General features: G+C 32.1%; 4 protein-coding genes across 4 annotated transcripts; 2 read left to right on the forward strand and 2 right to left on the reverse strand.

The window, feature by feature from the left end:
* Window positions 1–999: 999 nt before the first annotated feature.
* Window positions 1000–2985, forward strand: NCS57_01092100 (FAD-binding PCMH-type domain-containing protein; the record flags this gene model as incomplete). The annotated part of the gene is made up of 5 exons (XM_053060647.1): window positions 1000–1627; window positions 1682–1714; window positions 1771–2123; window positions 2180–2457; window positions 2511–2985. 5 exons carry the CDS (start codon window positions 1000–1002, stop codon window positions 2983–2985), a joined length of 1767 nt encoding a protein of 588 aa, XP_052909033.1.
* A 2524-nt stretch (window positions 2986–5509) lies between these two features.
* On the reverse strand, window positions 5510–6063 carry NCS57_01092200 (uncharacterized protein; the record flags this gene model as incomplete). The annotated part of the gene is made up of 2 exons (XM_053060648.1): window positions 5510–5938; window positions 6004–6063. 2 exons carry the CDS (start codon window positions 6061–6063, stop codon window positions 5510–5512), a joined length of 489 nt encoding a protein of 162 aa, XP_052909034.1.
* Window positions 6064–6643: 580 nt separating this feature from the next.
* NCS57_01092300 (uncharacterized protein) lies at window positions 6644–7932 on the reverse strand (the record flags this gene model as incomplete). The annotated part of the gene is made up of 2 exons (XM_053060649.1): window positions 6644–7564; window positions 7627–7932. 2 exons carry the CDS (start codon window positions 7930–7932, stop codon window positions 6644–6646), a joined length of 1227 nt encoding a protein of 408 aa, XP_052909035.1.
* Window positions 7933–9961: 2029 nt separating this feature from the next.
* Window positions 9962–11191, forward strand: NCS57_01092400 (Endothiapepsin; the record flags this gene model as incomplete). Its single annotated transcript, XM_053060650.1, has 1 exon — window positions 9962–11191. The coding sequence occupies one exon, from the start codon at window positions 9962–9964 to the stop codon at window positions 11189–11191; it is 1230 nt and encodes a 409-aa protein (XP_052909036.1).
* Between the last annotated feature and the right edge of the window lie 15914 nt (window positions 11192–27105).

Consider the following 27105-nt stretch of genomic DNA (forward strand, 5'->3'; position numbering starts at 1 on the left):
TTCTAATGAGGGAAAGTCTGGGATTCTTTCTATTCCTCAGTAAGAAGCTGTAATATTAACAAACGTGACCACGGTTGGGCACACCTAACACTCTCAGTTCTTCCGGTACCAAGACGCCGAGGCGATCGAAGAGGCGACGCCTTGGAACACCAAAGCACAGTGGTTTGATTGTCGACGTGATTTTCTTTTAGCACGCTTAAAAGGAAAGGGCATCAGCCGCATGGGAGTCTGCGTTTGAAAGGACTCGTATGGCCTCCCCAAAGCATGGAGAAATGGATACTCCTTCTGTGATAGCACTAGGTTAATGAATTGGTTCTGGACGCCACAATTTTGCATCGTTTAGACATCAGGAAGCAATTATGAAGGTTAAGCATTATTTTTATTATTATTTATATATATATATTTGCCTATGTTTTCTTGCTGAAAAAGAAATACTCTCACGATAGACAATCTCACCACGTCCTTGACCATACTTCGTACAAAGGCTTCCTTCACTGGACGTTGGCTTACTCATTTGTGGAGATGTTACAACACTCCTAGCTAACTAGAGTCCCTGGGATTCTGGCGTTGCTACCCTCAGCCTGTTGCGACACATGACCCGGGCAAACTGGCTTAGACTAGCGTTGATCACCTCCGTGCTCCCCAGGCGGCGTTTGTCATCTGTCGGATAATTTCCCACCTCCACGCGGCTTTGTTGATCCTAGCCACAGCACGGCATTTTTCCCACCCCCTCTGTGGGGGAGGGGAATCAGATTTCGCTGCAGAGACGGGAAAATGCCACTCACAGCGGCTTTTGCCACCCCAGGACCGCCCCGTAGTGGGTCGGGAATCTGCAGGACATGACGACTCCTCTCTCCTCGACCTTGCAGCCCGTACCAAATGGATAGATATATTTTAGGGCGGATGACCACAGACATCTAATATCTTACCATCTTCCTGTTCCAGCCATTTCAGCTCAGTCCTTGCCTCATAAACTTGCATCAATCTTTCCTGCCGAACATGTCCGGCCGTCGAGAATCCAACTCGAAACAGGCCCCTGCGGCCGCGCAGCATGGGCAGACGGACCAAGCCACTGTCAACCCTTTGGTCCTACCCCCAGGAACATCCAGCACTACCTTCCAGGAGTTCATTGTTGCGGTCAAGGAGATCAGCGGATCCGAGAATGTCACCATCGTCAGCAGCAGCGAGCAATGCAACAAACGGGACTACCTTGACCAGAGCAAGGTCCATGATATGTTCCACCTCACTGGTCCAGAGCATTTCATATCCTCGGCACTTATTACCCCGCGCGATGTCGCCGAAGTCCAAGCCATTGTTAGGCTATGCAATAAGTTCGAGATCCCCCTTTGGCCCTTATCTATTGGCCGGAATATCGGGTATGGGGGAGCGGCGCCCCGAGTCCCCGGATCTATTACTATTGACCTCGGAAAACATATGAATAAGGTTTTGAAAGTTGATGTTGAGGGAGCTTACGCATTGGTCGAACCTGGAGTGACGTTTGCAGATCTTCATCAGTACTTGGTCGACAATAATCTCCGTGATAAGCTCTGGATTGATGTGCCGGACCTGGGAGGAGGCTCTGTTCTGGGAAACACAATTGAAAGAGGCGTGGGCTATACGCCATATGGTATGAAGACTGCTGCTCTTAGACAGTTATAATGGCAAGCTGATAATAAGCCAGGGGACCACTTTATGATGCATTGCGGCATGGAAGGTAGACATTAACACTAACCAGACCTTATAGATCTTCATAGCTAATGCTCCTGCTAGTTATCCTCCCGGATGGAACGCTCGTTCGCACGGGAATGGGTGCACTCCCAAACCCTGATGCAGATCCCAACGCACCGCCGCACGAGCAAGAGCCTAATTCGGCCTGGCAGCTTTTCAACTATGGATTCGGCCCATATAATGATGGGATCTTCAGTCAATCTTCCCTCGGAATTGTAGTGAAAATGGGTATTTGGCTCATGGTTAACCCCGGTGGCTATCAATCCTACCTAATTACTATTCCTAAGGATAAGGATCTACACCAGGCCATCGAGATCATTAGACCACTTCGAACTTCAATGGTCCTCCAGAACGTTCCGACCGTTAGACATATTCTACTCGACGCAGCTGTCATGGTGTGTGAAGCAAGCTCCTATTATCCTTCCCACATGTTACTCACAGTTGTCATAAGGGTAATCGCGCATCATACACATCCTCAAAGAAGCCTCTCAATGACTTAGAACTCGATGAAATTGCAAAGAAATTAAACCTTGGGCGCTGGAACTTTTATGGGGCGCTTTATGGCCCCGAACCAGTCAGGAAGGTTATGTGGGAGGTTGTGAAGAATGCCTTCTCAGCTATCCCTGGTGTGAAGTTCTACTTCCCAGAGGATATGCCTGATAATGTCGTCCTACAAACTCGGCATCTTACGCTTCAAGGTATTCCCACCTACACAGAGCTAGAATGGGTGTAAGTCTTCTAAACTCCAGAGCAATATTTCTCGCAGCTAACTAAATTACAAGGAACTGGCTACCTAACGGCGCACATCTCTTCTTCTCGCCTATCGCCAAAGTCACCGGTGACGATGCCATGGCGCAATACCAGCTGACTCGGAGCCGTTGCGAGGAAGCTAACTTCGATTTCATCGGTACCTTTGTCGTTGGCATGCGTGAGATGCATCATATTGTTTGCCTTGTTTTTGACAGGGCCGATGAGGATTCATGTCGCCGCGCACACCAGCTTATCAGCACGCTTATAGACGACGCAGCGAGGAAGGGTTGGGGAGAGTACCGCACACACTTGGCCCTAATGGATCAGATTGCGGGAACATACAACTTCAACAACAATGCACAGATGCACTTGAATACCCTCATCAAGGATGCTCTGGATCCAAAAGGTATTATTGCCCCGGGGAAGAATGGTATCTGGCCCAAGAACTATGATCCGAAGAGGTTCGCCGTGGCACCGGCCCCTTTGACTCCAGGTCCGCGGCTATAGTAAAGTAAGAGAGCCTAGGCACACAAGACTCATCCTATCTCGATCCCTACGATATGCAGTGGTGCTGGAAACTCGTTCAATTCCATAGAAACTAGTCTGTGCATGTTGCTAGGTCGTCTATATATGCGTCGCGTCTCTAAAAGTCCATTGACTATCACTCGGAAACACGATAATTGCACGGAAGGCACAGCGCCAATGCATATCCGCCTTTATTCGGCTTTCAGTAGTCTAATATTACTCTGTTAGTCGACCGTGTTGGTCTGTTGCGTTCTTTGAGCCAACACTTCAACATTCGATCATTTCGGCGAAGCGAGATGCAACGCACATCCAAGGTCTGTGCATCAGATCCCATTTGAAACGATGCCTTGTAGAAACTAACTTGTCTAATTTACGTGCATTCCAAAGCGAGACGCTGTCATCCACTAGTCAGTTAACAACCTCCTAGACAAGGGGCTGGGTTACGATGTTTAGAGCTTTCCAGTTAAAGAGTGTCAAGCGTCCTCCTTCATCTCACCATCGAGAACTTTCACTCTCAACAACCCTATTGATTTTCCGTCATGGTACCGCTGTTCACGCTTCTGGCTTAGTCCGCCTTCACGTGCCGGCCTCATCCCTCAAACTCTGGAAGACTTCTGGAAGCATTGCCACGACAGTGCCTACGCGAAGCCGAGCTGCTTTGTGTTCGGAGCTTCGTTGCGGACCTCGGTTGGTCCGCCTAGCTGAGCTTGAGACACTCGGGTCCCTCACTAAGACACTTTTGACTCATTACCGCAATTCGACCTGTACCAAGTCGATGAAGGTTAGTGTAGTCCTGTCTGCGAGTCTCTCCGTTCATGTATGCTAAACATTAGTAGACCTGGGTGGAAAATGTCCTAAAAGCTGTGGCTCAAAAACCATGACTGGGCTTGACAGCGTGGCTAGTGCCGCGGCATTTCCTCACCGGCTCTGTCGTCGATCTGGGAACTTTGCATTAACTTGGACATCCATACCAGTCACTCGCCAAGAGCAGAAAACTTACACGACATCAGCGATTGTTTCTGTTGCTGTCGAATGCGGATACTTGATTGCATCCGCCGAGCAAGAAGTGAGAAGCCTCGAGAATCTGGCATCTTCAAAAACTTCAGGGGCGTAATCGTTACTGACAATGGATGCTAGGTACTTGAGTATACATCGCTACACTTCTCCACTACCCGACTGGCAATCTTAGGAATGTAAAATTCCCCGCCCTCCTTGTCTGTTATACAGGAGGCCTGATGGGCCCAGGATAATGGGTTTGCCACGTCGTTTCCGGATCTCGTGATGTTAAGTCCCCAGCGATAACAGCGCTTCGATTGCGAACGCCTTTGGGGTCGCAATAGACCGGTTTCAGACTGAGAATGGCATTGACACGAAGTACCAGTCAATGAAAGAAGATGATGAGGTCTACATCGGGTTGAATTGCGATTTGCGCCAGCTTTGTCTACACCATGACCATGCCGAAGAGACTTGAAACTAATGATCTCCTAGGTTCAGTAGAACGAAACTTGCAAAGACTTGATTCGCGAATACGGCTTCTCCTTGACAGAATTTCTCTCTTGGAACCACGTTATTCCCTCGTTATGCAATAATATTGCGTCACTAAGGGGCAGAACCATTTTTGTTGGGTAAGCATCTGCCCAACTGCATCGGACGAAAAACTAACCTGGGCACTTCAGTCCTCCCGGTGAAAACAGTTGCAAAGGGCCCCTCGAGTCACATGGACGACCTCCAAAACCGTGCCGCCAGGCGTATGGGGGGTGGCACCAACGATTGGAAGTGACGCGTCCAACAGAACAGACTCAAGCTCCTTCAGGATTCCAACCGTCACGGCCACAGGCAATCCCGCAGCGATGATTGACTATGCCAAGTATGTTAAATGGCGCCCGTTTGATAATGGGGCCTGTGAGAAGGCTTTCGCCGTGGAGGAATTAGATGAGAAGTGTCGGGAGATTCTCGAACCTTGTTGTGAGCCAGAAGCAGTCGGTGAGCCACTTCTGAGCTCAACATTTCCCTCGAAATGTCTTCCTTCGACGGCTTCGGCATCAGCATCTTATCAAGTTGTCACGGGAAAGAGTTTGCAGACGCCAGGTCGAACGGGAAGCCCTACAAACTATTAGGAAAGGGTGCACTAGACACCCCAGATAACCGATCGCACAGGAAGGTGGACGATGGAGTTCTATGGGAGAGTTCCAACGCTATCGTGTGCTGATACCTATTAATTTTCTTGGTTTCACTGTTGACTTATCAAGTGATGCCCTGATTGTCAGAAAACGAGAACAGAGAAAATGCAACAAGGAAAGCCCGTTGAGTAGTTCGAGGAGCCAATATAGCTAGTAAAAATGTTGCCTACTCTCCTTGGTAACCCTAGGTGAGCTTGATAGGTTAGTTTTCGGGCCACACTTCGCAAAGAGTAGGATCTGTTCACCATGCATGTCCAAATTGAGTTGCTTGTCACTCAAAGCGAGTAGATCACTCTGAGCAGGGCTGTTCTACATGCTACCCGCTTCTATTGTTCGTCCTCCTCGTTCCCGATGACGCAGTGTGTTTCAGTAGCCTCCAGCAGTGTGTATCCATCCGAAAAAGTAGCTCGCATGCCCTCCATCGCGCTCAGGTCGATCTTATTGTTCCAAATCCTGTTTCCATGGGCGTTGAGCCACATAAGCTTGACCAAGTTTTCTCGGATTGCCTCGGCATCAAGCACGAAAAGGAGAGCTTCTGCTCTACACGATGCCGCTACGAGTCTGTAATTTGATACTTCCCCCTCCTCACCCTTTAGCTCCTCCAACGCCCTCCCTTTCCGCTCGATTTTGTGGGGATAAGGGTAGAAATCGCCAAGAGAAGGCAGCCGGGTTACGATGGTTCGGAGAATATGGTCCCTGTCGTAGTCAGGGCCAGCGTCATACAGAGCCGCGTCTTCGAGGAGGAAATATTCCTCCTTTATCGCTCACGTTAGGAGTCGGTAAGGGGTAGGGATGAGAAAGAGTTCGCAAAAAAACTCACAAGGGCAAAGATGTCAAAGGCGATGCGACCATATTCAGCCTTAGGCTCCAAAGACTCCATCTCGTTTAGGATAAAATGAAAAAGAGTCGTAGTATCCGCTACTGTGCGGTGATAACAGAGTAGACCGATGTCTTGACTGAGGAAAACATTCAGACACGAGGTTGGTGAAGGGAGAAGTTGTTGGTTAGGGCCTGCGTTCAATTCTACAGGTTTATTTTCACGCAGGGGCAGCACAGTGCATGCGTCCTATTCGTGGACATGTCTCAGCATAGTCCATGCTGCCCAACAGGCTGGTGAGCCGGAGACACGACATTGAAGTTGCGATCCCGGAGAATGGCTCAAGCCAACCTCGAAGACCATTAAAGCCAGATGAATGCGGTATTCGGTATGAAGCTTCTCAGTTGATCCGTAGAGTCGTGGCGTTATAGAGAATGGCGGATTACAAGGCTATAGGCGAGCGTGCTTCTTCACCGAGTCGCTGGCAGCAAACCAGTATGTGACTAATATTGAAAGTTTACCATATTTACTAAGTGTACAACCCCAAAGCCCCATCCATATACTAGGGCCATGGCCCTGCGCCGTTCCACCGGTCATATTCGGTGTCCAACTCGGTCGGGTGGCCACTTCGGAGGCTCGTTAATCACGATAGGACCTTCATTCCCATTGCAGTCTTACCCGCCATCTCTGCCAGCTCAAAGTGCTGGACCATCTTTGCTGAACCCGAGCCGTTCGAAACATCAACCACACTAACTGCTGCCTTGGTGGTGCCATTCCCGGGTGACAAAGCATAGACAAAGTTACCGGCAGCCGCTAGGTCGATGAGTCCCGGGTCACCGTTGCTGGACAAATCCAGTGAAGACAAGATACTTGCGTCCTCAAGGCTCATCTCAACAAGCCGGTTGCGACCAACATCTGTCACAAACGCTGTCTTTGTCGCAGGGGAGATGGCTACCCAGCAAGTCGCCTTCTGGCCTTCAACCTCCCCAGTAGCCACGGTCGTTGCTTTGCAGCTGGCAGGATCGACACTCAAGATCGCCGCCCCGAACGCCGCGTCTGTGGCAAACACGTTAGATGTGCCTGGGATTACCTGCGAGCCAAACAGTACGGCTGTTCCTTGGGGTGAGCTGCGGGTTTCGTCTTTAGAGACGACTGCTGCGGCTCCATCGCACTTCTGGACGGTAAATACAGACATGAAACCCGTCTTGTTCACAGCTGGGTCACCCTTGACCATGGTGAATAACATGGACTCGTCTTCAGAGAAGAGAACTTGGGAGACCGTGTTTGTAGGCCCAACAGGTGGTGTTGTCTGTCCAAGGTCGAACGGCCGTAGCTCGTCCATGGCGGTCAAGCCCTTCCTCGAGAAGTTGCTGCAAGAAACACCAGCCTTGGCACCAGTTGAGCCCACACACACAATCTTGTTCTTGGCTGAAGCGGCGACGGTGTTTGGGAACTCGCCGGAGACCTTGACTGGTTCACCGACTACTGAAAGTTTTGTTGGATCGGAACGCGAGATAGCCAGCATGGTGAGCGTGTTCGAGCCAGCGTTGACGGCGAATATGTGCTACAGCAGCAAGGTTAGCAAGGATCACACGCATGCATTTTGGAGGGTTCCCCCGGGCTTACATTGCCAGCAATGGTTAGGGCTGACTGGCTAATCAGCGCATCGGGAGTTGCGGGCTTGCCGTCAGCGTCAACAGCCACGGAGCCGGCTCCTCCTGTCATGGTAACTCTACCCTTGGAAAGAGTACCATCATTCCCAATGGGGAGCGCAACGACCCCGTTGGCCTCATCGTTGGTGAGCAAGTATATGGCCTTGCCCATCGCCGCAGCACGGCCCATGCCGGGGCTGCAGGTTGGATGGCTGCTGGTTTCTTGCGCCAGCCAAAGGAATGCCGAAAGCAAGGAACAGAGTCGAATTGACGGAACCATTTTGTATGGTGGCTTTGAAGTTGTTCAGGAGAGAAAGTAGACGAGAAAAAGGTCGTTCTGAACGAGCGTAGGCCTGCTGCGAAGAATAAAAGCTTGTGAGATACTCGGTGGTTGTATTGCAGATTCTCTCTGAAGACGCTGAATGCACTCATCTTATATACTATTTCCCTCATGAAGACGAGTGCATCCAGAGTCGCTGGCTTGGCGCATCAACCAAAGATTCCAAACCTTCAGGTTGAGGTAATCCAAATTACCTCTTTCGGAAGAGAGCAAGACGCTGCCAACGTGCCAGGCGATTGGAATGCGACCCTCCCTCTAACCTGAAACGACTTGAGCGTGCCGTTCATCCAGTCTCCCAGGGCAAACAGGACAGGGCAATCTGACACGCTGGGACAACTGCAAGATTTGGTGCCCTAGCCGGCGCTAGCTGAGGCCAAGTTTCAGGGGTGTTTCGAAGATCAGCCCGCAACCCCTCCCACACATTATCCAGGTTTTAGTTTGCAGACTGGGCTTCCTTAAAAGTATTGCACATCTAGATTAACTGGTCTACTTGGAGGGCGACTGTTGAAAATGCTTGGTGTTTATGAGCCGGAAAACAAAAGAGAAAATTAAAACACTCAGTCTACTTCGCTCCTGGTCCTTCATTAACACAGCCCCCGAGATCAATTTCCAAAAAACACTCTCATAAATATTGGTTTTGCTCTTCCGAGCGAGCACTGAAATGTTGCCTGAAGACCTATGATTCTGTTAATAAGAGGATGTTGAGTATACTTATCCTCGACATCAGCTATGAATTCTCTCTTGTAAATTGATCGCTCTTCACCACAACAAGCCCTTTAGGCACTTGACCACAAACCATGGTGTTCGTAGTGTGCATGATTGGGCGTCTTGATGCCGTCAAGGCGTAACCATACATCAAGGCGGTGGCTGGGTAAACTTGATCCTCTGCGGAACTTCGCGAGCAATACTGGAGTGGCGCCATAGTCAGATGCACCATTCCATTCCAAGTCAGTTTCCAAGACGCCGCTACTTTCGCAATGATGAGTATAGACATAAGAAGGGAGGTGAGAAGCATGCCCACCAAGCGCCGTTTACGCCATCACTACCCACAACCAAGGGCACCTCTAGATGACTCAAATCAAGACAAAACGGACAGTGTTAAACAAGGATTGTCCAAGTTCAGGGTCACCAAACAAGCTGTGAAAAGGGAAGAGCTGGGAGTATTGAAAAAAGGGAACTATCATCTCAGTTTCGTTGAGGCAGGCCCCGTTTCGACCAATTTGCGGCCCGCCCCCAAAGGCTATGCTCTTTTTGTGGAGCTGGCCGCCACGGGATCATGGAAGAGTTGTGTCTGTGGGATCGGCCGAGAACTGACCGACCCTGCAAGTATTGCACAGTTTCCCAGGATTGAAACACCTGCATACTGCGGGGGTATTGGTTAATTACTAAATCATCAAATACCGCCGTCTGGACAAAGGTTAGAGGTACATACGATTAAGAGACGCTATTGATAGGCCAGCCAGAGAGTTGGGCCTGCTCTACATGTAGCAACAAAGAAAGGATGAAAATATCAGCGTGGCAGAGTGAATCATCTTGCGCATCCACAACACCACTGAGTGCATCATCGACTCCGAAATTTCAAGAGATAACTCGAGAGTAGCTGTCATTATGGAGCGCCCCAAGGCAAGCATGTAAAGCCAAGGTTCATGCGCGTAGGCGTCGAGGGCATGATAGACCAAGCCCAAGGGACGAGAGAGATGACTGACTGGGCTCGGGGGTTACTCATGGCTGAATATACACCGAGAATAGGCCATCAAGTCGAACTATAGCTCAAACCAACCATAGCACCAGCCTAACTTGAAGACTTGGATATATCAATCGCTTGTCCCCTGCCAGTACTAGATCCCGGAGCAAGAGTGCCAGTCGCTCTACAGTCCATCGCCGAAAGAGAAGTAAAGCCACGGACATTTAGCTGCATCTATTCCCTGTTCTTGCTAACCACTCCTAGGTCACCACTATACCTCTCATCATGGCACCCTTGTTCGTGACTTTCCTCTCGGCATGTCTGGCCTTCGGGGCTGTTGTCACTGGCTGTCCCGTTCGCCCAGTTCAGGATCAACAGTTCTCCGTGGAGCAGGTCAGGAACCCTAGTTACGTTGCCAACTGCCCCAAGGCTCTCGCCAGGGCATATATCAAATACGGAGCCTCTCTGCCTGAAGGTCTCGCTGAGGTCATGCGCAACACCAAGTCCACTAAGGCCAAGCGAGCCAGTGGCACTGGAACTGTTGTCACCACGCCCGAGGACGGTGAAGTTGAGTGGTTGACGCCCATCCAGATTGGCACTCCAGGCCAAGTGCTCAACCTGGACTTGGACACGGGCTCTGGAGATCTCTGGGTCTTCACCAATACCACCCAAGGAGCCAGTCAACGCACCAGCTACAACCCTGATAAGAGCAGCACTTCCAGGAAGCTCAACGGCTATACATTTAGCATCCAATATGGGGACGGCAGTACGTCTTCTGGGGATGTCTATCTCGACAAGGTCTCTGCTGGCCGCTTGAGTGTCAACAACCAGGCTGTCGAGACTGCCAACAGGGTCTCTGGCAGCTTCGACTCGGAGCCAAACCTCGACGGCCTCATGGGTCTGGGCCTCAGCTCTCTCAACACTGTCAGGCCTAGGCCGCAAAAGACGTTCTTCGACAACGCCATCCCACAGCTTCGCTCCCCCGTCTTCACCGCAAATCTGAGGCGTCAAAGGCCTGGAACCTACAACTTTGGTTACATCGACAACACCACCTACACCGGAAACATTGGATACGTGCCTGTTGATTCCTCTCGCGGTTGGTGGCAGTTCACCTCCAGCGGCTACGCCGTTGGCACCGACAAGATTGGCCGCACGTCGATCAACGGCATTGCCGATACCGGCACCACACTTCTCCTTCTTCCCAACACTGTCAACCGAGCGTACTATGCCAAGGTCAGCGGGTCAAGATTCGATTCAAGGATGAACGCCTACACCTTCGGATGCAGCACCAACCTGCCCACCTTCAGCTTTGCTGTTGGCGGTGTAACAATCACCATTCCCGGCACATACCTAAACTTTGGCGCCACCACGAGTGACGGTAAGACTTGTTACGGCAGTCTTCAGCCTAGCGACAACATCGGTATTAACATCTTTGGTGACATCGCCCTCAAGGCTGCCTTTGTAGTTTTTGATGGAGGCCAGAAGCGAATTGGATGGGCCAGGAAGCCCCTGTAAGCTCTTCATTCTCGCTGGTTGACATCCTGAGTCTCCAACGGCCCAGGATTGAGATCAGTCAACACATTACAATCTTGGGGATCTGGCTACTGGCGATGCGCTCTTGTTGGTAGGCGTCCACTTATGTGTTAGCAGAATGGGTTTGGTCACTAGGTAATATATATATTACCCTTTAATATAAAAACTAATTTTTATTAGTATTTCTAAAGATATAAGGACTATTATATAATATATAATAATTTTTATTATAAAAAATTAGTATATTAAGGTTTATTAAAAACTAGGATATTAATTTAAGTTTTTATATTAAATTTATTATTTTAGCTAAATAGATATTTTTTATACTATTAAAGCACCTAAGGGTATTATTAAATCTTAAGTACTTTATATAATATAATAAGCTATTATAACTTAAAAAGCTTAAAAATATTATAAAAATATAAGGCAGCTATTAAATCTACTAATTAATTAAGGTAACCCTAGCTAATTATTATATGTATAGAGACCTCTTAAAAGCTCTATAGCTAAGCTATTATAAAAGGTATAATAAATTAAAGTCTTATATATATTAAAGACCTATCTTTAATCTATGATTTTACCTTAATTTAATTATTAAGGCCTATTATCTTATAATTCTTTAATTTCTTCTTAATAAATAATTAATATAAAAAAAAATAAAAAGGTTAAGAAAATTATAATATTCTCTAAGATAATTATTTACTTTGCGGGGCATTATAAAGAATAACCTAAGAAGTACCTTATTAAATCTTTTTAACTTAGAAAACCTTAAAGAGCTAATCTAAGAGATTAGAGGATATTATAATTTATTACTACCTATAAGCTAATCTTATAATAGCTTATCCTTAATAGATAAGGTAAATATTATAAACATTTTTAATATAAAATAGCTATAAATATTAAAATTATTATAATTAATAATATCTTATATTAAAAAAGATATCTTATTAATAAGAAAATAAAAATTAATCTTAATATTTTTATTTTTTATTTTTAAAAAGAAATAACTTTAAGATAATATTAAATAATTAAGTAAAAGGTATTATTTACTTAATAATCTAAGTTATAAAGAAAACTTTAAAAAAAGTTTTTTTTAATAAATATCTCTTATGCTATATATTAAAATAAAGCTATTATAATATAAGTAATTTAAATATATTTATATTAGTATTATATTAGGGAAGAGGAGGAAATAGGCTATTATTAAAATATATTAAGCATAGCTATTTAAGCTATAAGACCTAAGTATATTATACTAAGATATATATAAATAGCTATAACCTCCTTATAAATTAAATCTCTCTAAGAAATAAAAATAAGCTATTAATAAAGGTTAATAAAATTAGAGCCTAAGAGCTTAATTTATTAAAAAACTAAAAGAAATAAAGATTATACCTAAATCTTTATTTTTATTTATATAAAAATAAATATTAATTAAAAAAATAATTATAGCTTTTATATTAATTCTCTAAGGTATAATTAAAAAAGAAATTGGGGTTTTTATAAATATTAATATAAAGCTTAATATTATTAATATAAAGCTTATATAAAAGCTTAGCTTTAAGCTAATAAGAGATTATATAGCTCTTAGGCTTAAGTCCTTTAAAGAAAAAAAATATAGCTAAGAAATACTTATTAATTAACCTTTTTTTATATTAATTTATATAATAAATTATAAAAAATATAATAAGTATTAACTAAGTTAGAATTTAAAAATAATATATAATATTAAATTATTATATTATTAATAAGGTAAGAAAATATAATATTTAGTTATATTATTAATAAATAATATTATATTATAATTAGTATTATTAACTTAATATTTTATACTTAAGAAATTATTAAAAATAAAAAGAAATATATGTATTATATATTATAATATCTTTTATATTAAAAAAGGTTATTTAATAAATACTTAAGGATAAAATAAATATACTTATAGAAATACCTAAGGAGCTCTTCTTAAAACTTAAAAAATTAAAAAGGTTTTTTAATAAATAAGTAATAAAAAATATATTAATACTTATAGAGGCTATATATATAATTAACCTAATTAAGGATAAAGAATCCCTATATAATTTATTATATCTTATAAATAAAATATAATATTAAGCTCTTTAGGAATATATTATAAAAAACTTAAAGAATAAATATATATAATATTTTATAAATAGAGCTAATATATAAATATTTTTTATCTCTAAGAAAAATAAAAAGCTAAGACTTTATATAAATTATAAAAGGTTAAATAAAGTAATAATTAAGAATTATTATATCTTTTTACTTATTAATAATTTATTAAATAAGCTCTATAGAGCTAAATATATATTTAAGATTAATATTTATAATATTTATTATAAAATTAAGCTTAATAAAAAGAATTATTAAATAATTCTTTTTTATATAAAATATAACTATTTTAAGTATATTATTATATTATTTAAATTAATAAATATATTAATTATTTTTTAAATATATATTTATTAATTATTTACTAATTTACTTAATATATATTATATTTTATATATAAATAATATTTTTATATATTCTTAGACTAAGAAAAAATATATTTATTACTTATATAAGGGTTTATAATAGCTTATTAAAATATAATTTTATAAAAAGCTATTTAAATATAACTTTTATTAATAAACTATTAAATTCTTTAGGTATATTATTATATAAAAAGGTATTTAAATAAATCCTTTATATATAAATTTAATTAAGAAATAACTAATATTAACCTCCTTTAGAGATATATAAGTCTTAGGGTTTTATAACTTTTATTAAAAATTTATTATATATTACTTAGTAATAATAAGTCTTTTAATAAAATAATTAAAAAATAATAAAAATATAAAAAATAAAAGACTTTAATTAATTTATAAAAGCTAATTATACCTTTAAAAGCCTAAAATATATTATTAATTTTATAATTATTTTTTATTATTAAGACTAATTAAGACTAATAAAAATTAAAATTAATATATTAAGTTAGGGAAAATAAGTACTAAGCTATTTTAGGCTATTAGGTAATTTCTTATATATAGAAAAAGGTTAAAGGCCGCGGCCTTTAATTATTATTACTATTTTTATTAGTTATAATAAGAAACAGGAGCTTTAGGCTTTCTTCCTCGGCGTAATTATTATTACTATTAATTAATCCTTTGCCCTTACTATTTTCTATATTATTAAGATCACGAGATATTATATAAGATCCCTCTTTTAAAAGGTTATAAAAGGAATTCGCGAATATCTAGCTATATAGTATAGTATATTTTATTTCTTTAATAAAATATTAATTAAAATAATCTTAAGTAATTTTACTTAATTAATAAATTCTTAATAATAACTTATTATTTACTAGTTATAAAAACTTTAAGATATAAAATAATACTTAGCTATAAAGTAATAAGAGTTATTAATTATAATTAATAGCCTTAATTATTAGAGTTATTACTTATAAGATATCTTAAAGAAATTTTTAATTTTTATTAATTATTAAGCTCTTATAAGTATTATAAAGATATTATTAAAAAAACTAAGAGATAAATTAATAAAATAAGTTTATTAACTTTTTATTTTTAAATTTAATATTAAATATTAGCTTAAAACTAAAAACCTTATTAATAACTTATTAAAATAATTAAATTATATAAAAAGAAAAATATTATATAAGAATATATTTCTTATATTAATTAAAGAATTAGCTCTTATATATAAGTTATTATTAAAGCTTTAATATATTATTATTAGCCTTAAGAATAAGACCTTAGTTATAGCTATATATATATATTATTAAAGTTATATTAAGGGGCTTTATTTCTTATAATAAGTATATATTAAAAAATAATATATATTATATTATATTTATAATTATTACTAAGCGCTAAAAGGCTAAGTAAAAAGAAATTATTATATTATAAATTACTTAAAAAATAAAAAGCTATAATTAAGTCTTTAAGGAATTATTTATAATTAAGAGTATTATTTTAAAATAATATATCTTATATCTTATTATAAAATAAGTTATAAAAAATAAAATAATATTTTTTTATTATTTTTTAAAAAGCTTAAAATATTAATTAAAAAATTATAAAGCTAAGAAAATAAAATATATAAAATTATTAATAAATATAAAAGTTATATTATTAATAAACTTAAATTATTATAATATAAAGATTAATTAATTATTTTAAAATAAAAAGCCTTAAGATTAGGGATATTTTATTAATATTATAATAATTTAAAAATAAAATATATAAGTATTTAAAAAACCTTAGATTTTATAAATTTTATTTTTATTAATTAAGTAATATATATAATAAGTAAATTAACTAATTAAATAAGTTAATTAAAAATCTCTTATTTAATATTTTTTTAATTTTATTAATTAATTTTTAATTACTTAATATATAAATATATATAATAAATAAGTATTATAATTATATAAGTATTATAAAAATTTTAATTTTTATATTAAAAATTATAATAAAAATATTATAAATTATTTAATTAATTAAAATTACTTATTATATTTTTTTTTAAATATCTTAATTATTATTTAATAAATTCTTATATTATAATTAAGTTAATTATAAATATTATAATATTAAACTCTTAATTATATTAATTTTTCTTAATTATTATATCTTAATAATTTAATTATTATTTATTTATTAATATTTATTTAATTAATTATTTATTTTTTTTTTTTTATTATTATAACTTTTCTTTTTTATAATTAAATTCTTTTTATTCTTTAATATTAATTAAGTATTTTATTTACCTCTTAAAGGTCTTTATTCTTAATAATTAATAAAATAACCTAATATATAATTACTTTTATTTCTTTCTTAAGAAACCTTAGGGCTTTAAAAATTAACTCTAAGTAGCTACTTTAATACCTTTTAATTTATTTTTTAAGGTATTTAAATTAAGATCTAGCCTTAAGTATAATCCTTAGGGTCCTTAAGACCTAAGAGGTTAAAGGCTTAGATCTCTTTTTAATAAATATTAAAGTCTATAGCTATATATTAAGATTTAAGATTATAATTTCTAAATTAAAAGAAATAAAACTAGTTTTTTTAAAAGCCTTTTTAATATTTCTTTTTATTATAATAGCTTTATATATAATATAAAAAGCTAAAAAAAACTTAATTTTTAAAATATAAATTATAAAAGATTTAATTAATTATTTTATTTTTTAATTATAAGCTTATTTTAATATATTAAAATACTTAATATTAAAAGGCTAAAATAAATAAAATATATAAAATAAATAAAATAAATAAAATAATATATAAAGCTAAATAATTTTTTTTTTATAATATTTCTTAAATTTAATAAAATAATAATTTTTATAGCTATTAAAAATTAAAAAATAATAAAAATTAATTAATTAATTAATTATATATTAATTAAAGTATTTAAATTATTTAAAATTAATTTTATTATTAATTTAATTATTTTAAGTTATTATAATTACTTAATTACCTAAGAGGTTATTATTTTAATATTAATTAATAAAATAATATTAATTTATATTAATAATAAAAAATTAAATTACTTAGCTTTTTATATTAATTACTTAAATAATTATAATTTATTCTTAGTTTTTAAATTAAATTAATTTTAGCTTTAAATACCTTTTTAAGCCTATAATAACTATTTTATTTATAATTATATTTATAAAAAAGCTAATTTTATTAAAATTATAAATATTATTTAATTAGATATTATATTTTATAATTATATTTATTATAAGCTAAAATTAATTATAAATAATAATTAGATTTTTATATTTAGTTTTTTAATAATTATATTTTTAAAAAAAATATATCTTAAGATCTAAGTATTACTTAATAAAATTTAAAGCCTAATATATATTAATAAGTAATATATCGCAGTTAATAAGTAATTAATTTATTATTTTTTTTATATTATAAAGCTAAGGGAGAAATCCTTATAAATCTAAATTAAAAATAAAATAAATAAAAATCTATTTCTTTAGATTAAATAAGTAATATTATTTCTAAATAATATTATATTAAGATTAAATATTATATTATTAATAATATAAGATATAATAATAAACCTTATAGATAACGTACTTAATAAGCAAGCGCCGCAGTCAAGCAAGCGCCGCACTTTTCCATCTTATACCTAACTTTCTATTTAATCAATTGATTCCTAACCACTAAATATATCAGACTTAAATACTAAGGCTAAAACCTTTCTTGCCCTTTAGGCCCTTCAAAATAACCCAAAACTAAGCATCCGACGCGCCGCAAGCATCTATATAATCGATGAGCAACGACTACATCGCCGCTAATAAGGCATCTAATCTCGACGCGATACTATCTAAAAATCATGTTAGCTATCTGATCTAGAGGAATAAATCCTTATTCACTTTATTCTCGACCTAAATTCGCGAGGATTTCCCCCCTGGCTATATGGTATGAAAGAAATAGCTAATTAATTACTTGCCGACCGCGACGCGCCACTAGTTAGCACGCATTAAGCTTATAACTTCGTTAAGCGATACTAAGAGCTTAAGACGTATTTTTTTTAGAAGTATAACTACTAGAGAGCTAAGTATAAAGATCTAATTATTATTCGCGATTAATTTCGGCTTATAGTAAATATAATCGCGAAGTATGGCATCTAATTAGATGATATTTATAACTTTGACGAGATTAGCTTTCTTATAGGCATGATTATAAGCGGAATAGTCATCACGGGCTTAGAAAGGTATTTAAAGCCGAAATCAATATAGCTTAGAAACTAGGAATAGATTATAGTTATTTAGGCGATTAATGCGGAAGGCTAGGCGATCTAGCTATTTATCATCGGTGCGGGCTAATATCACCTCGCTAACTAGTACCGAGAAAGTAATCTCCCGGGCGATTAGGCTATTACTATGACCTAAAATGGCTAAACTAATAACGAGACCGGTCTCGAGTAGCTTAAGCACTTTGACCGATGTATAACTAATTAATTAATTAGTTCTTATTATCTCTTAATCCTCGATGGCTATGAAAGTCACTACTCTATCGAATTCGAGAGATATTATGAGGAAAAGAAGATTATCTGGCTTTATATGCCACCTTATTCCTCTTATTTACTCTAGCCCCTTGACGTCGGGTGCTTTAGTATACTAAAGTAAGCCTATAGTCAAAAAATAGAGCGATTAATTAGATATTCTATAACCCACGTTTTAAAGACTAAGTTCTTTCTGGCCTTCTATGTAATATATAAGGCTATTATAATGAAAAGAAATATCAAGGGGGCTTTTAAAAGTGCTAGCTTTATTCCCCTTAACCTAGAAGCTGTGGTCTCGAAGCTTAATGTGTAGCTACGGACGCCAACGCCGGTTAAGGAAGTAATTAAATTATTAACCCCTTAGGCTTTAAAGACCCTAAAGACTATGCTTAAGGCCTAATCTTAGTCTAAATACCTTAAAAGATAGATTAAAAAGTATTAAAGTAGCTCTCTAGAGTTAATTCTTAAAGCATTAAAGTCTCTTGCGAAGGGAATAAAGGTAGTTATATATAAAATAGCTCTCATGAGGGCAAAGGTCTAAGACCTTCGATAGGCAAATAAGATACTAAGCCGGCGCTAGAGGGCAAAAAGGACTAGACTATAGAAAAGAGGAGTAATGACGGTAGAGAAAGGAAGGCAAGTAATTAATTAAATAGATATAGATATATAGGTAATGGCCGAATCGTCGAGGAGTAATAGTCGAGGAAGGTCAGTCGGACTAGGTATTTGGCGGTGTAGTATATGTAGTAAACCCGGGTATAATATAAAGACCTATTAGGTAGTGATTGAGATATCTAGGGAAGAGTATAATAAGTAGTTTTAATTAATTAGATAGTTTATGGTATTTTTATTGCGATTCCTATAGAGGAGCTTAAAAAAAGTGCGGCGCTTACTTAACTGCGGCGCTTGCTTATTAAGTACGTTATATTTTACTTATTTATAATATATATTATATTATTTTTTTTAGTTAATTTTTTATATTTTTATAAAATTTATAAATCTTTTTATTAAGGTTATTTTAGTTATATTAAAAGGTATATTAATAAGTATTAATTATATTACTTTAATTATTTAATTAAAAGTTTTTATAAAAAGCTATTATAATTATTTTATTATATTTTTTATTAATTAATTATTTATTAATTAATTAATTAATTAATTAGTTATAGTTATTATTAATTATAATTAAACTTTTTTTAATAAAAATAATAAAAATATAATTTTTTAAGATTTTAAACTCTTTAAGTAATTAAAAATTATAATTAAAAGATTAATATTAAAAAAAGAGCTATTATATAAAAGGGATTTTAACTCTTTTAATTAATTAAAATATAAGCTATTTATTATAAATAAAGCTAGTTTTAATATATTATTAAAGCTATTAATAATTATATAAATAAATATTATTAATTTAAGCCTATTAAGACTTTTAGCTTTAGGTATAAAGCTTTTATTATTAAAATTACTAAGATATAAATTAAAATATTTTAATTTTTATTTTAAGTAATATAAAATTAAATTATAATCTATTATAAAGACTTATATAATTTTTAAATATTAATTATATTATTAAAAAAAAAGTAATATATATATATATAATAAAGATCTTAGTTAAATAAATATCTTAAAAATCTCTTAAGTCTTATTAACATACTTAATAAGTGAGCTATACAGTCAAGTGAGCGAGACAAAGGTATTTATATATTAAAAAGAGAAATAAAAAAAGCCCTTAAAATTCTAAAAATAGCTTAAAATATCTATAAACCTATAATTATATTTATTATATTATATATTATTTATATATATTTTTTAAAAAAATCTTATAAGGCTTCTTATAAGGTAGTTTAAAGAATAAGCTATTCGCACTATATACTTGGCCTTTTCTCTATAAAGGCATTTTTTAAAAAATATAAGAAAATCATTTTTAAACTTTATAAAGGATTAGAATTATAAAAATACTCTTTTTAAGCTTATAGCTATTTTATAGAAAGAGTTAGAGGGTCTAGGGTAGGCTATTTCTAGGTGCACAGTATGCTGTCTCGTTCACTTGTCTGTACAGCTCACTTATCAAGTACGTTATTATAACTTAATTAATTAATTCTTAATTACTTTATATATTCTAATTTAATTATAAAGCTAAAATACTTCTTACTTTTTATATTATTTAAAATAACCTAAGGTTAAGTCTTTATTATATTATAAATATATATATAATCTCTTAAAAGACCCTTAGCTATTAATAAAAAGGTATTTAATCTTAATATAATATTATTTAGAAATTATATTAATTATTTAATTTAAAGAAATAAATTTTTATTTATTTTATTCTTAACTTAGATTAATAAGAATTTCTCTCTTAGCTATATAATATTAAAAATAACATACTTAATAGATAAGTAAGCTAGTTAAGTAAGTAAGCTACTATATTATATAACTAAAAATAGCTAATTCTCAGTTTCTAAAATCTACTATAGGGTAGCTAGAAAGTTAAAAAATATATTTTTATAAACCTAATTCTTTATAAAATCTTATTATAATTTCTTTAGATTTTTAAAAAAATTCCTTTATAGAGAAATAGCTACTTATATAATATAAATAGACTTTTTTAAAACTACCTTATAAGGATTTTTTTTAAAAGTTCTAAAAAAAATATACTATTTATATTAATATTAATAAGCTAACTTTAAAGTAAAATCTATTTTTAATAATAATTAAATTTTTTAGAGTTTTTTAAAGTAATTTTCTTAAAAGAAAAAATCCTATTATAAGGTAATTTAGATTACTTACTTAACTAGCTTACTTATTTATTAAGTATGTTATAATTAATTAATTATTAATTATAATATATTATTAATTAAGATATATTAAGCTTTAAATTTTATTAAATAATATTTAAAACTTAAAATATATTTTTTTTATAAATATAATTTTTAAAAAGCTAAATATAAAAATCTAATTATTATATATAATTAATTTAAGCTTATAATAAATATAATTACTAAATATAATATTTAATTAAATAATATTTATAATTTTAATAAAATAAGCTTTTTTATAAAAATAATTATAAATAAAATAATTATTATAAGCTTAAAAAAGTATTTAAAGCTAAAATTAATATAATTTAAAAATTAAATATAAATTATAATTATTTAAGTAATTAATATAAAAAGCTAAATAATTTAATTATTTATTAATAATATAAATTAATATTATTTTATTAATTAATATTAAAAAAAAAAATTTTTTTAAATAATTAAATAATTATAATAATTCTAAATAATTAAATTAATAATAAAATAATTAATTAAATATTTTATAATTTATATTTTAAAAATTAAAAAAAAAAATTTAATTTTTATATTATATATAAAATTATTATATTAAAAAAAAAATAAAAAGGCTTTTAAAAAAACTAATTTTATTTTTCTTAACTTAGAAATTATAATCTTAAGCTTAATATATAATTATAAATTTTAATACTTATTAAAAACATAATTAAGTCTTTAACTTCTTAAGTCTTAAAAACTCTAAGGATTATACTTAAGACTAGATTTAAATTTAAGTATTTTAAAAAATATATTAAAAAATATTAACTTAATTCCTTAGAATTAATTCTTAAAGCCTTAAGGTTTTTTAAAAAAAAATAATTATATATTAAATTATTTTATTAATTATTAAAATAAAAACCTTAAAGAAATAAATAAAAAATTTAATTAATATTAAAAAATAAAAAAGATTTAATTATAAAAAAAAAAGTTTTAATATTAAAAATTTTTTTTTAATTAAATAATTTATAATATTTTTATAATAATTTTAATCTTATAGGTTAAGAGAAGTATATAATTTATATATTTATATAGCTTATTTATTAAGTATATTATATAAAGTAAATTATATATATATTAATAGGTTTTTAATAATTTTATTATATAAGCTTATTTATTATATTTTATAAAGATTTTAATTTTAATAAATCTTAAGATTAATTTAAGATATTTAATTTTTTAATTTTTTTATAAATATTTAAATATATTATTTTTAATATTATATTTATAGCTTATATTTAGTATTATAATACTTAGATTAAAATTTTAAAATATAATACTTATAATCTTTTATTAACTTATATACTGAATTAAATATCTTTAAATACTTAGTAATACCTTAGATATTTATTTTTATCTCTAAAGAAATATATTTAATAAATCTTAGGTAATACTTATATAATATCTTATTAAGAGAGACCTTAATTATTAAGTATTAGTTATTATTATATATAAAGATAGCTTTTAGGAGTTATATTACTTAATAAATAGGCTTATTTTTTATATATATTCTTAGGTATTTTTTTAGAGTTTAATATATTTATTTTATTTATTTATTTATTTATAAGTAATAAATAATTAATAATTAATAAATATTGTAAAAGTCCATATTATAAAGGTCTTTTATAAATATAATTCTAGAAAAATAGGCTTATAAGATATAAGCCTAGGGTTTTATAGTCCTATATTATCGCTTATGCGCTATAGTTTGCTTATCTAAGCTATATATGCTTATATAAGCAAGATATCAAGGAGTTACAATAATGCCCCTTTTAGGTAATATTACCCTTATAGGAAGGGTCACGTGACTTCGGACTTAGGGCTCTTATAGAGCCCGATAAAGCCGATAAAGCCGTGCCCTTCTATAGGGTATTTCCTATCCGGTTTTAAATCTCTTAGTTTAAAACCTTTAAGGGTTTCAGCTTCTTCTAACTATAGCCCGGCTTCTAGTTATCCGTGTCTAGTAAAACTAATAGGGTTTTAAAGCACGGAACTAGAGCTATCCGACGGTATAACTTTTATCCGAATCGGGCTAATAGATTCCGATTAATTAGCTATATAAGCTATAAACCCTCTCTTAGAAATAGCTTCCCAGATCTTTAACTAAAAAAAAAAAGCAATAAGAACACCAATCAGAAGCTAGTCTTCTCTATTTTAACCTTATCTATTTATTTCCCCACTTTTATTACTCTATGATATCTTATTTAGCCAATCAGCTTTTTATAAGGACTGATTCCACTGCTTATTCACCTCCTATCTCAATTACCTACCCTATAGTCTTTGAAGACTATATATCCTCTATTTTACAGTCCTTTACAGATATTAATTTTTTTATTAAATTTACTTAGAATTTATTAATAATAAGTATATTTTTATTACTTATAATACTTTTAAATATATTAAAATAGCTTTTTATATACTTATATAAAAATATAATTAAGCCTATAGCTTTAAGCTTTTTTATAATTAAAATAAATATTATATATTTTATTATATAATATATAATAATTAATATAATATTATAATTCTTATTATTATTATTAAGTTAAGGGAAATAAATACTAAGCTATTTTAAGCTATTAAGTACTTTCTTATATCTAAAGGAAAATTAAATATTATAGCTTTTAATTATTATTATTTTTTTTATTAATTATATTAAGAAAGGAAAGCTTTAGGCTTTCTTTTTTAATATAATTTTTATTACTATTAATTAATTATTTACTTTTATTATTTTATTAAAAAAATAAAATATATTATATTATATAGCTAGATTTTCTAATATATATTTCTTTTTATAACTTTTTAAAAAAGATATCTTATATATTATTTTATAATCTTAATAATATAAAAAATATTAAAAGTAAATAATTAATTAATAATAATAATAATTATACTAAGAAAGAAAGCCTAAAGCTCCCCTTTCTTATTATAACTAATAAAAAAAATAATAATAATTTAAGGCCATAGCCTTTACTCTTTTTTTATATATAAGAAATTACTTAATAACTTAAAATAGCTTAGTACTTATTTCTTTTAATTTATTATTTTTTATATTATTAAAATTATAAAATAATATATAAAAAAACTTTTTTTAAAAAGTTCTTAAAAAAATATATTAAAAATTTAAGTTATATAATTAATATATTTTATTTTTTTAATAAATTATATATATTTTTTAATAAGCTAATTATAAAATTAAAATTAATTTTTTAAAAAAAATTTAATAAAAATAATAATAATTAAAATTTATTATATAACTTATATCTTAATATATAAATACCTTAATATATTAAGTAACTTTTAATATATTTATAAATATTATTTATTATAATATATATAATAAATAAGTTAGCTAATTAAGTAAATTAATTATTTTTCTTATATTTATAAGCTAAAAATTATAATAAATATATTATAAATTATTTAATTAATTAAAATTATTTATTATATTTTTCTTTAGATATTTTAATTATTATTTAATAAGTTCTTATATTATAACTAAGCTTAACATATATATATAGCGAGCAACGTAGTTAAGCAAGTAATATACTTTTCCCTCTTATATCTAACTTTTTATTTAATTAATTAATTCCTAATTATAAAATATATTATAATTAAATATTAAGACTAAAACCCTTTTTGCCCTTTAGGCCCTTTAAAATAATCTATATCTAAGCGTCTAAAAGGCTATAAAGACCTACTAGGTCTCTAAGCTAAGGCTATATCAGCGATAAAATAATATTTAATCTCAACGCAATATTACTATAAATTTATATAAGCTATTAGGTCTAAAGAAAGAGATACTTATTTATTTTATTCTTGACTTAGACTCGCGAGGATTTCCCCCGCGGCTATAAAGTATAAAAGAAATAGCTAATTAATTACTTATTAATTACGATACGCTACTTATTAATATATATTAAGCTTTAAACTTTATTAAGTAATACTAAGAACTTAAGATATATTTTTTTTAAAAATATAATTACTAAAGAGCTAATATATATCACAAGTGAGTAAAACATATAAGCGAGTAAAACAAAAATCCCTCAACTTACACCTTCTCTATTTGATCAATTAATTCTCAACCACCCAGCATGTCATAGTCAAATTATGAGGCTAGAATGCTTCTTGCCTTTCAGGCCCTTTAAAATAACCCAACCTTAAAGCTCCGATGCGCTGCAATAATCTATACAATCAACCCAACAACGCTCTAGCGTCGGCAAAAAGGCATCTAATCTCAACGCAATATTACCCTAAAATCACGTCGACTATTTAATCTAGAGGAATAGATCCTTAAACACTTTATTCTTGACCTAGATTCGCGAGGATTTCCCCCCTGGCTACATAATATAAAAGCAATAGCTAATTAATTACTTGCCGACCGCGATGCACTATTAATCGGCATAAATTAGGCCTTAAACTTCGTTAGGCGATACTTAGACCTTAAGACGCGTTTTTTTTATAAATATAACTACTAAAGAGCTAAGTGCAAAGATCTAACTATTATTTGCAATTAGTTTATACTTATGGCGAATATAATCGCGAAGTATAATATCCAATTAGAAGATATCTATAACTTTAATGAGATTAGCTTCCTTATAGGCATAATTATAAGCGGAATAATCGTCACGGGCTTAAAAAGGCATTTAAAGCCAAAATCAATATAGCCTAGAAATTAGGAATGGATTATAGTGATCTAAGTAATTAATGCGGAAGGCTAGTCGATCCCGCTGTTTATCATTAGTGCGGGCTAATATTACCTCGCTAATTAGTACCGAGAAAGTAATCTCCCGGGCGATTAGGCTATTGCAATGACTTAAAATAGCTAGACTAATAATAAGACCGGTCTCGAGTGGCTTAAGCACTTTGACCGGCATATAACTAATCGATTAATTAGTTCCTATTATCTCTTAATCCTTGATAGCTATGAAAGTTACCACTTTATTAAATTCAAGAGATATTGCGAGGAGAATAAAATTATTTAGTTTTATATGCCACCTTATTTATCTCATTTACTTTAGCCCCTTAACGTCGGGTGCTTTAATATATTAAAGAAGGCATATAGTCGAGAAATAAAGTATCTAATCAAATACTCTATAATATATGTTTCAAAGACTGAGTTCTTTCTAGCCTTTTACATAGCATACGAGGCCACTATAATAAAAAAAAAATTAAGGTATTATTTAAAAGGGCCAGGCTTATTCCTCTTAATCTAGAAAGTATGGTCTTAAAGCTTAATATGTAATTATAGATGCTAATACTAGTTAAGGAGGTATCTAATTAATTAACCTCTTAGGCATCAAAGACCCCGAAGACTACGCTTGAGGCCTAATCTTAGTTTAAATACCTTGAGAGATAAATTAGAAGGCACTAAAGTAGCTCTCTAGAGTTAATTCTTAAAGCATTAAAGTCTCTTGCAAAGGGAATAAAGGCGGTTATATATGAGATAGCTCTTGTTCGGGCAGAGGTTTAAGACCTTCGATAGGCAAATAAGATATTAAGCCAGCGCTAAAGAGCAAAAAAGACCCGGCTATAAAAAAGAGGGGTGATAATAGTAGAGGAAGGAAGGCAAGTAATTAATTAAATAGATGCTAATGCGCGGGTAATGGCCGAATTATCGCGGAGTAGTAGTCAAGGGAGGTCGATGCGATTAGGTATTTGACGTTATGGTATCTATGGTAAGCCTAGCCATAATACAAGGACCTATTAAGTAATAATTAAGACATCTAGAAAAAAGTATAATAAGTAGTTTTAATTAATTAAATGGTTTATGGTATTTTTATTGCGATTTTTATAAAAGAGGTTAGGATTTTTATTTTACTTACTTATATATTTCACTTACTTATGATATATATTAAGTATAAAGATTTAATTATTATTTATAATTAATTTTAGTTTATAGTAAATATAATCGCAAAGTATAATATTTAATTAAATAATATTTATAACTTTAATAAAATTAGCTTCCTTATAGGTATAATTATAAATAAAATAATTATTATAAGCTTAAAAAGGTATTTA

Source organism: Fusarium keratoplasticum, chromosome 9, assembly GCF_025433545.1.
Source record: "Fusarium keratoplasticum isolate Fu6.1 chromosome 9, whole genome shotgun sequence".
Taxonomy (NCBI): domain Eukaryota; kingdom Fungi; phylum Ascomycota; class Sordariomycetes; order Hypocreales; family Nectriaceae; genus Fusarium; species Fusarium keratoplasticum.